The 17500-nt window shown below is 43.4% G+C and overlaps 1 protein-coding gene across 1 annotated transcript in view; it reads left to right on the top strand.

The window, feature by feature from the left end:
- grin2ba (glutamate receptor, ionotropic, N-methyl D-aspartate 2B, genome duplicate a) overlaps window positions 1–17500 on the top strand; it is a gene marked incomplete in the record, with an annotated part of 101013 nt that overhangs the window by 32812 nt on the left and 50701 nt on the right. The window contains 1 exon segment of the mRNA XM_087809912.1: window positions 10178–10768. Coding sequence (XP_087666038.1) covers window positions 10178–10768 — 591 coding nt within the window.

The raw sequence follows: 17500 nt of genomic DNA, 5'->3' as shown, positions 1-17500 counted from the left end.
ACATGTTTCAAAGAACAGATCGTGATACATGTTTTAAAGAACATATCGTGATACATGTTTCAAAGAACATATCGTGATACATGTTTCAAAGAACAGATCGTGATACATGTTTTAAAGAACATATCGTGATACATGTTTCAAAGAACAGATTGTGATACATGTTTTAAAGAACATATCGTGATACATGTTTCAAAGAACATATCGTGATACATGTTTCAAAGAACATATCGTGATACATGTTTCAAAGAACAGATCGTGATACATGAAGGTATCATGATACATGTTTCAAAGAACAAATCGTGATACATGTTTCAAAGAACATATCGTGATACATGTTTCAAAGAACAGATCGTGATACATGAAGGTATCATGATACATGTTTCAAAGAACAAATCGTGATACATGTTTCAAAGAACATATCGTGATACATGTTTCAAAGAACAGATCATGATACATGAAGGTATCATGATACATGTTTCAAAGAACAAATCGTGATACATGTTTCAATGAACATATCGTGATACATGTTTTAAAGAACATACCGTGATACATGTAATCGTAGAAGGTATCGTGATACATGTTTCAAAGAACAAATCGTGATACATGTTTCAAAGAACATATCGTGATACATGTTTTAAAGAACATACTGTGATACATGTCTCAAAGAACATATCTTGATACATGTCTCAAAGAACATATCTTGATACATGTCTCAAAGAACATATCTTGATACATGTTTCAAAGAACATATCATGATAGATGTTTCAAAGAACATGTTGTGATACATGTTTCAAAGAACATACTGTGATACATGTCTCAAAGAACATATCTTGATACATGTTTCAAAGAACATATCTTGATACATGTCTCAAAGAACATATCTTGATACATGTTTCAAAGAACATACTGTGATACATGTCTCAAAGAACATATCTTGATACATGTTTCAAAGAACATATCTTGATACATGTCTCAAAGAACATATCTTGATACATGTCTCAAAGAACATATCTTGATACATGTTTCAAAGAACATATCATGATAGATGTTTCAAAGAACATGTTGTGATACATGTTTCAAAGAACATACTGTGATACATGTCTCAAAGAACATATCGTGATACATGTTTCAAAGAACATATCGTGATACATGTTTTAAAGAACATACTGTGATACATGTCTCAAAGAACATATCTTGATACATGTTTCAAAGAACATATCATGATAGATGTTTCAAAGAACATATCTTGATACATGTTTCAAAGAACATATCATGATAGATGTTTCAAAGAACATGTTGTGATACATGTTTCAAAGAACATACTGTGATACATGTCTCAAAGAACATATCGTGATACATGTTTCAAAGAACATATCGTGATACATGTTTTAAAGAACATACTGTGGTACATGTCTCAAAGAACATATCTTGATACACGTTTCAAAGAACATATCATGATAGATGTTTCAAAGAACATGTTGTGATACATGTTTCAAAGAACATATCATGATACATGTTTCAAAGAATGTATCGTAGAAGGTATAGTGATATATTTGTTTTGCCATCATAGTATTGATGTGTACTCACAATAAATGATTCATCAAGAAGCTCTAAGTGCTGCTGACTCTGGTTCGGTCTCTTCATGTCACTGCAGTATTTTAGTTCATGGACCTGATACTATCAGACGCTGAAATATTCATGTTTTCATCTCGAGGTTCTGACTCGTGAACCTGAAGGAATCAACTCCAGTGAGTCGTCAAGTTGTTGAGTCACAGTCACTTGTTGGCGACTGTTAGACCCACAATACACACACATGTGAACACACACATGCGAACAAACACACACATGTGAACACACACATGCGAACACACACATGTGAACACACACACATGCGAACACACACACACACATGTGAACACACACATGCGAACAAACACACACATGTGAACACACACATGCGAACACACACACACACATGTGAACACACACATGCGAACACACACATGTGAACACAAACACATGCGAACACACACACACACATGTAAACACACCCATGCGAACACACACATGCGAACACACACACATGCGAACACACACACACACATGTGAACACACACATGCAAACACACACACATGCGAACACACACACACACATGTGAACACACACATGCGAACACACACATACGAACACACACACATGCGAACACACACACACATATGTGAACACACACATGCGAACACACACATGTGAACACACACACATGTGAACACACACACACATGTGAACACAGACACATGCGAACACACACACACATGTGAACACACACATGCAAACACACACACATGCGAACACACACACACACATGTGAACACACACATGCGAACACACACATGCGAACACACACACACATATGTGAACACACACATGCGAACACACACACATGCGAACACACACACACACATGTGAACACACACATGCGAACACACACATGCGAACACACACACATGCGAAAACACACACACACACATGTGAACACACAGATGCGAACACACACACATGCAAACACACACACATGCGAACACACACACACACATGTGAACACACAGATGCGAACACACACATGCGAACACACACACATGCGAACACACACACATGTGAACACACACATGCAAACACACACACACATGTGAACACACACATGCAAACACACACACATGCGAACACACACACACACATGTGAACACACACATGCGAACACACACATGCGAACACACACACATGCGAACACACACACACACACATGTGAACACACACATGCGAACACACACATACGAACACACACACATGCGAACACACACACACACATGTGAACACACACATGCGAACACACACATGTGAACACACACACATGTGAACACACACACACATGTGAACACAGACACATGCGAACACACACACACATGTGAACACACACATGCAAACACACACACATGCGAACACACACACACACATGTGAACACACACATGCGAACACACACATGCGAACACACACACACATATGTGAACACACACATGCGAACACACACACATGCGAACACACACACACACATGTGAACACACACATGCGAACACACACATGCGAACACACACACATGCGAAAACACACACACACACATGTGAACACACAGATGCGAACACACACACATGCAAACACACACACATGCGAACACACACACACACATGTGAACACACAGATGCGAACACACACATGCGAACACACACACATGCGAACACACACACATGTGAACACACACATGCAAACACACACATGCGAACACACACACATGCAAACACACACACATGCGAACACACACACATGCAAACACACACATGTGAACACACACATGCGAACACACACATGCAAACACACACACACGCATATGTGAACACACACACATGCGAACACACACACATGCGAACACACATACATGCAAACACACACACACGTGAACACACACTCATGCGAACACACATACATGCAAACACACACACACGTGAACACACACACATGCGAACACACATACATGCAAACACACACACACGTGAACACACACTCATGCGAACACACACATGCGAACACACACATGCGAACACACACATATGAACACACACATGCGAACACACACATGCAAACACACACACACGTGAACACACACTCATGCGAACACACACATGCGAACACACACATGCGAACACACACATATGAACACACACATATGAACACACACATGCGAACACACACATGCAAAAACACACATATGAACACACACATGCGAACACACACATATGGACACACACATGCGAACACACACATATGAACACACACATGCGAACACACACACGTGAACACACACATGTTAACACACACATGCGAACACACACATATGGACACACACATGCGAACACACACACGTGAACACACACATGTTAACACACACATGCGAACACACACACGTGAACACACACATGTTAACACACACATGCGAACACACACATATGGACACACACATGCGAACACACACATGCGAACACACACACGTGAACACACACATGTTAACACACACATGCGAACACACAGATGTTAACACACACATGCGAACACACACATATGAACACACACATGTCAACACACAGATGAACACACACGTGGACGACAACAGTCGCACACCTACTAATCCAACAAGAGAATCCAAAAATAACGCTGGAGGTGGAGAGATTATTGCGACACTAATCTGTGGAAGCTGCTACACAATTACTCTGATTACAGTTGTTGGCACACGGGCCGGACCAGAACCGTCCTGGACCGGTCCGGTATTCGCACGCGTTGTGAGACAAAGGGCTGGTTACCGTGGCAACAGAGCAGCAGGTCGACAGTGAACTTTCAGACTCTCATCAGTCGAGTGTTCGTGGGCCCTGAGTCTGGTCTGGCAGGCTACACACAAACGTGAGGACTTTTAATTGGAGCGCCGGGGTCGAGGGGGGGCAGCTGGGGGGGCGGCGGGGTGGCGTCCCACCCGGCCCTGATGTATGGCCCGTTAAAGACCCGGGACGCGGGCCAGAGGGTCTAAATCACGGCGCTGCTGTCGGGCCGCAGCCATTTCTGAGCCATTTACTCTGAAACCTGTGATTCCTGCAGAGATTAGATCTCGATCCTGCGTCTCTTTCAGGAACACTTGACCTCTGACCTCAAACTTCTGGAACCTTTAGGATCCAAACACACAATAACTTGATGTTTCGACAATCGTCAGAAAAACTACTTCAATGTTAACGTTGACTAAAAGAGTTTCAATGATTTTATTGTTGGTTTTGGCAAAACACACACATATACACACACACACACACACATACACTTGCACACAGATAAACACACACACTTGCACACAGATACACAACTTGCACACAGACACACACACACACACACACCTGTCATTAAAGGTTAATCACACACAGTAACTACAGTAATTATCCAGAGTTATATTTATTTATGTCTGTATTTCAATCCTGGTCCTGTTGTTGCCACGGCAACGCTTGTATCATAAGCTGTGGTTGTGGGTCAGAGCGATAAGAATAGAACCAGAACGGGAACCCGTCGTACGGACGAGGGTCCAAACACAGGAACCCGTCGTACGGACGAGGGTCCAAACACAAGAACCCGTCGTACGGACGAGGGTCCAAACACAGGAACCCGTCGTACGGACGAGGGTCCAAACACAAGAACCCGTCGTACAGACGAGGGTCCAAACACAGGAACCCGTCGTACAGACGAGGGTCCAAACACAGGAACCCGTCGTACGTACAAGGGTCCAAACACAGGAACCCGTCGTACACGAGGGTCCAAACACAAGAACCCGTCGTACGGACGAGGGTCCAAACACAGGAACCCGTCGTACGGACGAAGGTCCAAACATAAGAACCCGTCGTACGGACGAGGGTCCAAACACAGGAACCCGTCGTACGGACGAAGGTCCAAACACAGGAACCCGTCGTACGGACGAAGGTCCAAACACAGGAACCCATCGTACGGACGAGGGTCCAAACACAGGAACCCGTCGTACGGACGAGGGTCCAAACATAAGAACCCGTCATACGGACGAGGGTCCAAACACAGGAACCCGTCGTACGGACGAGGGTCCAAACACAGGAACCCGTCGTACGGACGAAGGTCCAAACATAAGAACCCGTCGTACGGACGAGGGTCCAAACACAGGAACCCGTCGTACGGACGAGGGTCCAAACACAGGAACCCGTCGTACGGACGAGGGTCCAAACACAGGAACCCATCGTACGGACGAGGATCCAAACACAGGAACCCGTCGTACGGACGAGGGTCCAAACATAAGAACCCGTCGTACGGACGAGGGTCCAAACACAGGAACCCGTCGTACGGACGAGGGTCCAAACACAGGAACCCGTCGTACGGACGAAGGTCCAAACACAAGAACCCGTCGTACGGACGAGGGTCCAAACACAGGAACCCGTCGTACGGACGAGGTTCCAAACATAAGAACCCGTCGTACGGACGAGGGTCCAAACACAGGAACCCGTCGTACGGACGAGGGTCCAAACACAGGAACCCGTCGTACGGACGAGGTTCCAAACATAAGAACCCGTCGTACGGACGAGGGTCCAAACACAGGAACCCGTCGTACGGACGAGGGTCCAAACATAAGAACCCGTCGTACGGACGAGGGTCCAAACACAGGAACCCGTCGTACGGACGAGGGTCCAAACACAGGAACCCGTCGTACGGACGAAGGTCCAAACACAGGAACCCGTCGTACGGACGAGGGTCCAAACACAGGAACCCGTAGTACGGACGAGGGTCCAAACACAGGAACCCGTAGTACGGACGAGGGTCCAAACATAACAACCCTTCGTACGGACGAGGGTCCAAACACCAGAACCCGTCGTACACGAGGGTCCAAACACAAGAACCCGTCGTACGGATGAGGGTCCAAACATAAGAACCCGTCGTACGGACGAGGGTCCAAACACCAGAACCCGTCGTACACGAGGGTCCAAACACCGGAACCTTCCTCCTCCTCCCTCATGAATATTCATCACATTACACCTCCGTCCTCGCTGGTGTCCTGCAGGTCCTGGTCCAGCTCATGTCATGTCTCATCAGCATGCAGCGCCGCGACCCGCTCCGGCCCGGTCGGGTCCCGGCGGGTGAGGAGGATGGGGGTGAGGAGGGGGGTGAGGATGGGGGTGAGGAAGGGGGTGAGGAGGGGGGTGAGGAGGGGGGTGAGGAGGCGAGAGCTTGACTGGAGCGTTTGTTTAACGTGGATCTTCAGGAACGTCTCTGGATCTGAAGCGTGGATCCATGAACCAGGTTTATTTGACGAAGACGTGGAGATTAAAAGCACAGACTCGAGGACCAGACGAAGCAGGTTCTGAGGAGGGGAGATGATTGACAGGAGCAGCTTTGACTCCCCCTCACTCGTCCTCACCTGCTGCAGATTATGAGTCGATCGTCCCACGTTTGTCTCTCGAGCAGAAGAACGAAGGAGTCGCGTCTTCAGATGTTGAACGAAGTCAAAAGTTGAAACGATTTTTTAACGTCATGTCTTTTTAAAAATGAAGATTCTATTTATTTTATTTTCATTTTAAAAGCTTCACTTTTGTGTTTCCAATAAGGAAAAATGTCAAAATTAAATTGGTCTTTTAAATTCAATATACATGTGGGTGTAATAGAGTCACCAGACATGACCAACAGAGCTCAGAGCTACTGATCAAATTTACTAAAAAACAACAAAAGAAAATTTAACTGGAGGCCGTCAGGCTTCATTGGCTCTTCACTGCCCTCTAGTGGACGCCAACATCCCCCCACATATAAAATACATCACAGATACACACACTTGCACACATATACACACACTTGCACACATATACACACACTTGCACACAGATACACACACACACTTGCACACATATACACACACTTGCACGCATATATACACACACTTTCACACACATACACACCCACATGTACACACACTTACACAGATACACACACACTTGCACACAGATGCACACAGACACACACACACTTGCACACAGAAATACACACACACTTTCACACAGATACACACTTGCACACAGACACACAAACACTTGCACGCAGAAATACACACACACTTTCACACAGATACACACACACACACTTGCACACAGACACGCACCCACATATACACTGTTTCCTTCAACTGAGAAAAATCTCTAAACTTAGAAAAATGTTGTCGGAACATGATCTGGATCTTATAATCCATGCGTTTGTTTCTTCTCGTCTGGACTATTGTAACAGTTTGTTTTCATGTCTTAACAAGAAGGATCGTCTCGCCTGCAGTTGATACAAAACTCTGCAGTGAGAATTCTGACCCGCTCTAGTAGAAGAACTCACATTTCTCTGATCCTTAAAACTCTTCACTGGCTTCCAGTTTCTTTCAGGATCAACTTTAAAATTCTGGTTCTTACTTTCAGATCTATTCATGGTCAGGCTCCTCCTTACATCACTGATCTGATCCAGCCTTACACCCCAGCTCGGGCTCTTAGGTCTGTGGATCAGAATCCACTTATGGTTCCACGCACACGGTTCAGGACCAGAGGAGAGAAATCCTTCCAGACTGTTGCTCCTAAGCTTTGGAACGATCTTCTCTCTCTTTGCTCTTGATGATCTACTGACTCCTTCAAGAAACATCTTAAGACGTTTTTATTTGTTCAGGCTTTTCCTTGATTTTCTGGAACTCCTGTTGTGTTCTCAGTTTTATCTTGATCTTTAAAGTTTATACTTTATTGAATATTGTTTTGATTGTTTAAGCGCTTTGTGACCCTGGTCTGGAAAAGCGCTATATAAATAAAAATTACTAACTTACTTACTTACTTACTTACAGACACACACAAACACTTGCACACAGAAATACACACACACTTTCACACAGATACACACACACACACTTGCAAACAGACGCAAACACACTTGCACACACACATGCGCACCCCCACACACGCACACACACACACACACACACACACACATACACACACACACCTGCACACACACACTGCCCTCTAGTGGACGCCAACACCCCCCACACATATAAAAGTCATCAGTGAGTCGTGACTCACGGGTGAAGGCTGACGAGTCTTTCGAGTCGAGTTGTTGATGCTTTGTTGTCTTGAGGTGGGCGGACGGCGAGATGCGAGCGTTTGTGGGCAGGAACCCCGGGTAGCTGGGACCGTTGCGGAGCCTCTCATTGTGACGCTGACAGGAAGACGAGCAGATGACAGGACGAAGATAATCGCACGAGTCAGTAATTACAGGTCCTCGTGTTAATGGGCTCTACAGGAGGATGGAGGGAGGCGTGGGGGGGGGAGGAAGAGAGGGAGGAAGAGAGGAGGAGGAGAGGAGGAGGAGAGGTGGAGGAAGAGGAAGAGGGGAGAGTGGGAGGAATGACAGGAAGACGCCGCGACACAATACACATGAAAGAAAGTGAAGCAGCTCCGAGAAGAGATGCCCTCGTTGAATCTGGACTTCTCAGGCAGCACTCTGTTTCCATGGCAACAATTAAAATAGGCCTACACACACACACACACACACACACACACACACACACACACACACACTCAGCATTGATCATGTAGATGCAGCGTCTTCACACACACTTTCAAGAGTCGATCACGTGACTCGTCGACGACTCGTCTAAGATTGTGTTCCACGTCGTGCGCGCCGTTGTCGACTTGTGGAGCAGGAAGTTGTGTGTTTGTGATTGTTTGGAAACTACTGTGTTTTTCCTTGTCTTCGGAATATTTAAGGAATTTAACCTTCTTTGAAAGTTCTTTGAATCAAATGTTTTAAACATTAAATTGTTGTTTTTCAATCTTTGAATTTGATTTTTCTATGTTGAGATGTTTATTTATTATATATTAATATATATTTTTTATTTGATATTTTATTTACACATAGAGTTTGATTTTCTAGTACAACATTTTTTTTAAATTCAATATAAATGTTGGTATAATAGAGTCTCCAGACCAAACCAACAGAGCTCAGAGCTACTGATCAAACTTTCAGCCAATCATGCGACTCACAGGCGATCATGTGACGACGTAGAAGTAACTCATGGAATTTGAAGTTTAAAATGTATGTGTAAAAAAAATGTATTAAATTAAAATAAAATTCAAGATTTTTTTGTATATAAAAAAATAATTAAACGTTTCAATATAGAAATAATTAAATTAAATGATCGAAAAATAATCAAAGTTCTGTGTCGTCATGATGGGCGGGACTTAAATGTTTTGATCAGTAGCTCTGAGCTCTGTTGGTTGAGTCTGGAGACTCTATTACACCAACATTTATATTGAATTTAAAAGACTATGAATTTAAAAATATTGAAATTGTATCATTTATTTGTAAAAGAATGAAATAAGAAAATCAATCTCTGTGTAAAAATATATTTGATCTTAAATGAATTTGATAGATTTAATATTCAAACTTTAAACCAATCATGCGACAGCAGATAATCATGTGACTCATGATGTACTTCTATGTAACTCTGTGTGAAGTCGACCCGTCCGTCAATCACTTGGTGACAGGCCTCTCCTCCGCCTCTCCAGGTACTCCTCTCACGCTCCTCCATCATGTCCAGCAGCCGTCGCAGCTCCTCCCTCTCGGGCTCGTCGTGGTCTCCGGACCAGAACCAGAACCGGGCCCGGCTCCTGACCCGGGCGACCCTGCTGCTGCTGCTGCTGCTCCTCCTGCCGCCCGCCTGTCAGGCGCGGCGAGAGAAAGGCGGCGGCGTTGGCGGCGGCGGCGGCGCTGGTGGCTCCGCCCCCGGCGCCCACTTCGTGCCCATCCCTCAGCTGCCGCCGCACCACCTGGCGCTGCCCAACCTCCTGCGCGGGCTCAGCATCGCCGTGGTGCTGGTGGGCAACTCCAGCGAGGTGGCGCTGGCCGGCGCCCGCGAGCGCGGCGAGTTCCTGCACACGGCGCCCAACGTGGAGGTGCTGACCATGAATGAGACGGACCCCAAGAGCATCATCAAGAGCATCTGCGACCTGATGACCGACCACTGGCTGCAGGGCGTGGTGTTCGGGGACGACACCGACCAGGAGGCCATCGCCCAGATCCTGGACTTCATCTCCGCCCAGACTCACATCCCCATCCTGGGCGTCCGCGGCGGGTCCTCCATGATCATGGCCGCCAAGGTAAGACCCGTCTTGATGTACTTCAACGCAACATGTTGCCGTGACGATACAGTAAAGCATCGATGACATCATAGTGACATCATCACACATAACCACCTCATGTACTTGTGTACTCTTGTGTACTCTTGTGTACTCATGTGTACTCATGTGTACTCATGTCCTTGTGTACTTATGTGTACTCATGTGTACTCATGTGTACTCATGTGTACTAATGTGTACTCATGTGTACTCATGTATTTGTGTACTCATGTGTACTAATGTGTACTCATGTGTACTCATGTGTACTCATGTGTACTCATGTCTTTGTGTACTCATGTGTACTCATGTGTACTTATGTCCCTGTATACTCATGTCCTTTTGTACTCATGTGTACTCATGTCCCTGTATACTCATGTCCTTTTGTACCCATGTGTACTAATGTGTACTAATGTCCCTGTGTAATCATGTCCTTGTGTACTCATGTGTACTAATGTCCCTGTATACTCATGTCCTTTTGTACTCATGTGTACTCATGTGTACTAATGTCCCTGTATACTCATGTCCTTTTGTACTCATGTGTACTCAAGTGTACTAATGTCCCTGTATACTCATGTCCCTTTGTACTCATGTGTACTCATGTGTACTAATGTCCCTGTATACTCATGTCCTTTTGTACTCATGTGTACTCAAGTGTACTAATGTCCCTGTATACTCATGTCCTTTTGTACTCATGTGTACTCATGTCTTTGTGTACTCATGTGTACTCATGTCTTTGTGTACTCATGTATACTCATGTCTTTGTGTACTCATGTGTACTAATGTCCTTGTGTACTCATGTGTACTCATGTCCTTGTGTACTCATGTGTACTCATGTCCTTGTGTACTCATGTGTACTCATATCCTTGTGGACTCATGTGTACTCATGTCCTTGTGTACTCATGTATACTCATGTCTTTGTGTACTCATGTGTACTAATATCCTTGTGGACTCATGTGTACTCATGTCCTTGTGTACTCATGTGTACTCATGTCCTTGTGTACTCATGTGTACTCATATCCTTGTGGACTCATGTGTACTCATGTCCTTGTGTACTCATGTGTACTCATATCCTTGTGGACTCATGTCTACTAATGTCATTGTGTACTCATGTCCCTGTCTAGTCATGTGTACTCATGTCTACATTCATTATGTAATGACTCATTGTTCAGCTGTGGTAGAGTTGAACTGTAGGTGATGATGAAGATGATGATGATGATGAAGATGATGATTAAGAAGAAGAAGATGATGAAGATGAGGAGGATGAGGAGGATGAAGATGATGAAGATGAGGAGGATGATGATGGTGATGAGGATGAGGAAGATGAAGATGAAGATTAGGAAGATGAGGAAGATGAGGAAGATGAGGATGAGGATGAGGAAGATGATGAAGATGAGGAAGATGAAGAGGATGAGGATGAGGAAGATGAAGATTAGGAAGATGAGGAAGATGAGGATGAGGATGAAGAAGAAGATGATGATGAGGAAGATGATGAAGATGAAGAGGATGAGGATGAGGAAGATGAAGATTAGGAAGATGAGGAAGATGAGGAAGATGAAGATGAAGATGACGATGAAGATGAAGATGATGATGATGAAGATGAAGATGATGAAGATCTTCACAGTATGTATTATTTATGCAGTACTTGCTGGTCGTAATGTGTACAGACCTGCTCATGTTACTATAAATACTATAATACTGTGTATCAGTGAAACAAGTTAAAAACATCAACAGTTCAAATCAAAAGTGACCTGAATAGAAGCTGAGGTGTTGATTGACAGCTCCATCAACAGACTCCGCCTCCCTCTCCTCTGCCCCACTTCTTACTTCTCGCCCCATTTTCTGCTGCTCTGGATTCACCCGTCAAGTCTGAGGTCGAGCTGTGAAATGGAGGTCGGCTGGAGGTCAATGACCTCTGATGACCTTGTAATGGCGGTCGTCACACACTCACACACACACACTCACACTCACACACACTCACAGCAGCAGTTCGGGGTCACGGGCGCCTCGTGTCTGACCCTCGTTATCGCTGTCGTGTCACCTGCAGACACAGGTGTGGAAACATGGTTTGTTTGAGCTGACGCGTGATTGGACGACACAGCTGTGTGTGCTGAGCACGAGAGGAGAACACACACACACACACACACATACACACATACACTGACGCACAACTTGTTTCTTTGTCGTTTCCACAAACTGATGTTAACAAAGACTTTATTAGGAAAAAGTATTTTACTAAACAAATTAATTATATAAACACATTTCAGTGAACATATCACTGATAACTAAACACAACAACAGGTCAGTAAACACAACATCTGGTCAGTAAACACAACATCAGGTCAGTAAACACAACATCTGGTCAGTAAACACAACATCAGGTCAGTAAACACAACATTAGATGACTAAACACAACAACAGGTCAGTAAACACAACAATAGATAACTAAACACAACAACAGGTCAGTAAACACAACATTAGATAACTAAACACAACAACAGGTCAGTAAACACAACATTTGATAACTAAACACAACAACAGGTCTGTAAACACAACAATAGATAACTAAACACAACAACAGGTCAGTAAACACAACATTAGATAACTAAACACAACAACAGGTCAGTAAACACAACAATAGATAACTAAACACAACAACAGGTCAGTAAACACAACATTAGATAACTAAACACAACAACAGGTCAGTAAACACAACATTTGATAACTAAACACAACAACAGGTCAGTAAACACAACATTTGATAACTAAACACAACAACAGGTCTGTAAACACAACAATAGATAACTAAACACAACAACAGGTCAGTAAACACAACATTTGATAACTAAACACAAGAACAGGTCAGTAAACACAACAATAGATAACTAAACACAACAACAGGTCAGTAAACACAACATTAGATAACTAAACACAACAACAGGTCAGTAAACACAACATTTGATAACTAAACACAACAACAGGTCTGTAAACACAACATTAGATAACTAAACACAACATCAGGTCAGTAAACACAACATTTGATAACTAAACACAACAACAGGTCTGTAAACACAACATTAGATAACTAAACACAACAACAGGTCAGTAAACACAACATTAGATAACTAAACACAACAACAGGTCAGTAGACAAAACATTTGATAACTAAACACAACAACGGGTCAGTAAACACAACATTAGATAACTAAACACAACAACAGGTCAGTAAACATAACATTAGATAACTAAACACAACATCAGGTCAGTAAACACAACATCTGGTGAGAAAACCCAACATCAGGTCAGTTAACACAACATCTGGTCAGAAAACATAACATCAGGTCAGTCAACACAACATCAGGTCAGTAAACACAACATCTGTTCAGAAAACACAACATCAGGTCAGTAAACACAACATCAGGTCAGAAAACACAACATCAGGTCAGTAAACACAACACCAGGTCAGAAAACACAACATCAGGTCAGTAAACACAACATCAGGTCAGTCAACACAACATCTGGTCAGAAAACACAGCATCAGGTCAGAAAACACAACATCAGGTCAGTAAACACAACATCAGGTCAGTCAACACAACATCTGGTCAGTAAACACAACATCAGGTCAGAAAACACAACAACAGGTCAGTAAACACAACATCAGGTCAGTCAACACAACATCTGGTCAGAAAACACAACATCAGGTCAGAAAACACAACAACAGGTCAGTCAACACAACATCAGGTCAGTAAACACAACATTAGATAACTAAACACAACAACAGGTCAGTAAACACAACATTAGATAACTAAACACAACATCAGGTCAGTAAACACAACATCAGGTCAGTAAACACAACATCTGGTCAGAAAACACAACATCGGGTCAGTAAACACAACATCGGGTCAGTAAACACAACATCAGGTCAGAAAACACAACATCAGGTCAGTAAACACAACATCAGGTCAGTAAACACAACATCAGGTCAGTCAACACAACATCAGGTCAGAAAACACAACATCAGGTCAGTAAACACAACATCAGGTCAGTAAACACAACATCAGGTCAGAAAACACAACATCAGGTCAGTAAACACAACATCAGGTCAGTAAACACAACATCGGGTCAGTAAACACAACATCAGGTCAGTCAACACAACATCAGATCAGTCAACACAACATCAGGTCAGTAAACACAACATCAGGTCAGTAAACACAACATCAGGTCAGTAAACAAAACATCAGGTCAGAAAACACAACATCAGGTCAGTAAACACAACATCAGGTCAGAAAACACAACATCAGGTCAGAAAACACAACATCAGGTCAGAAAACACAACATCTGGTCAGTAAACACAACATCAGGTCAGTCAACACAACATCAGGTCAGTAAACACAACATCAGGTCAGTCAACACAACATCAGGTCAGTAAACACAACATCAGGTCAGAAAACACAACATAAGGTCAGTAAACACAACATCAGGTCAGTCAACACAACATCAGATCAGTAAACACAACATCAGGTCAGTAAACACAACATCAGGTCAGTAAACAAAACATCAGGTCAGAAAACACAACATCAGGTCAGTAAACACAACATCAGGTCAGAAAACACAACATCAGGTCAGAAAACACAACATCAGGTCAGAAAACACAACATCTGGTCAGTAAACACAACATCAGGTCAGTCAACACAACATCAGGTCAGTAAACACAACATCAGGTCAGAAAACACAACATCAGGTCAGTAAACACAACATCAGGTCAGTAAACACAACATCAGGTCAGAAAACACAACATCAGGTCAGTAAACACAACATCAGGTCAGTCAACACAACATCAGGTCAGAAAACACAACATCAGGTCAGTCAACACAACATCAGGTCAGTCAACACAACATCAGGTCAGTAAACACAACATCAGGTCAGTCAACACAACATCAGGTCAGAAAACACAACATCAGGTCAGTCAACACAACATCAGGTCAGTAAACACAACATCAGGTCAGTAAACACAACATCAGGTCAGAAAACACAACATCAGGTCAGTAAACACAACATCAGGTCAGTAAACACAACATCAGGTCAGAAAACACAACATCAGGTCAGAAAACACAACATCAGGTCAGTAAACACAACATCAGGTCAGAAAACACAACAACAGGTCAGTAAACACAACATCAGGTCAGTAAACACAACATCAGGTCAGAAAACACAACAACAGGTCAGTAAACACAACATCAGGTCAGAAAACACAACATCAGGTCAGAAAACACAACAACAGGTCAGTAAACACAACATCAGGTCAGAAAACACAACATCAGGTCAGTAAACACAACATCAGGTCAGTAAACACAACATCAGGTCAGAAAACACAACAACAGGTCAGTAAACACAACATCAGGTCAGTAAACACAACATCAGGTCAGAAAACACAACAACAGGTCAGTAAACACAACATCAGGTCAGAAAACACAACATCAGGTCAGAAAACACAACAACAGGTCAGTAAACACAACATCAGGTCAGAAAACACAACATCAGGTCAGTAAACACAACATCAGGTCAGTAAACACAACATCCATTCACTGATCAGAAGATTTCACTTAATCAACAGACAAACACACGACAGAAACAACTTCTGACTCGGTTCAAGGAACAATCCGGGTCCACGGGGTCCACGGGGTCCACGGGGTCACGGGGTCCACGGGGTCCACGGGGTCACGGGCGGGTCGGCTGCATTAGCGTTATCTTCTGTATCTGTTTCAAGCAGACGATAGATGTCCGTCACTCATCTTCTCTCTGACAGTTATGGCTGCGTTACGAGCGTCACTGTAAGTGCCGGCGGCGCTGATGGATGATGTCACCGATATAATAACGACTCTCCGGGTCTCAGCGACCCGCGCTTTCTGCCGCAGTCGACACTTTTCAACACGCGTAACACAAACCTCGTGACGACTAGGGTCGTCTTGATCTGTGTTTGTTATGAACTTGTGTTAACTCACCAGAAAAAAAAGAGTAACTATAAACACAACATCAGGAGGGAACTAAACACAAACACAAGTAAGTGAACACAACATCAGAGGTAACTAAACACAAACACAAGTAAGTGAACACAACATCAGAGGTAACTAAACACAAACACAAGTAACTGAACACAACATCAGAGGTAACTAAACACAAACACAAGTGACTGAACACAACATCAGGAGGTAACTAACCACAAGTAACTGAACACAACATCAGGAGGTAACTAAACACAAACACAAGTAACTGAACACAACATCAGAGGCAACTAAACACAAACACAAGTGACTGAACACAACATCAGGTGGTAACTAAACACAAACACAAGTAACTGAACACAACATCAGAGGTAACTAAACACAAACACAAGTGACTGAACACAACATCAGGAGGTAACTAAACACAAGTAACTGAACAAAACATCAGGAGGTAATTAAACACAAACACAAGTGACTGAACACAACATCAGGAGGTAATTAAACACAAACACAAGTAACTGAACACAACATCAGAGGTAACTAAACACAAACACAAGTCACTGAACACAACATCAGGAGGTAACTAAACACAAACACAAGTAACTGAACAAAACATCAGGAGGTAATTAAACACAAACACAAGTAACTGAACACAACATCAGGAGGTAACTAAACACAAACACGAGTAACTACACACAAACACGAGTAACTGAAC

This window comes from Callionymus lyra, chromosome 15, assembly GCF_982586985.1.
Source record: "Callionymus lyra chromosome 15, fCalLyr1.hap1.1, whole genome shotgun sequence".
Taxonomy (NCBI): domain Eukaryota; kingdom Metazoa; phylum Chordata; class Actinopteri; order Syngnathiformes; family Callionymidae; genus Callionymus; species Callionymus lyra.
Note: the sequence above shows the minus strand (reverse complement) of the source record. Positions and strands in the feature narration are given on the sequence as shown.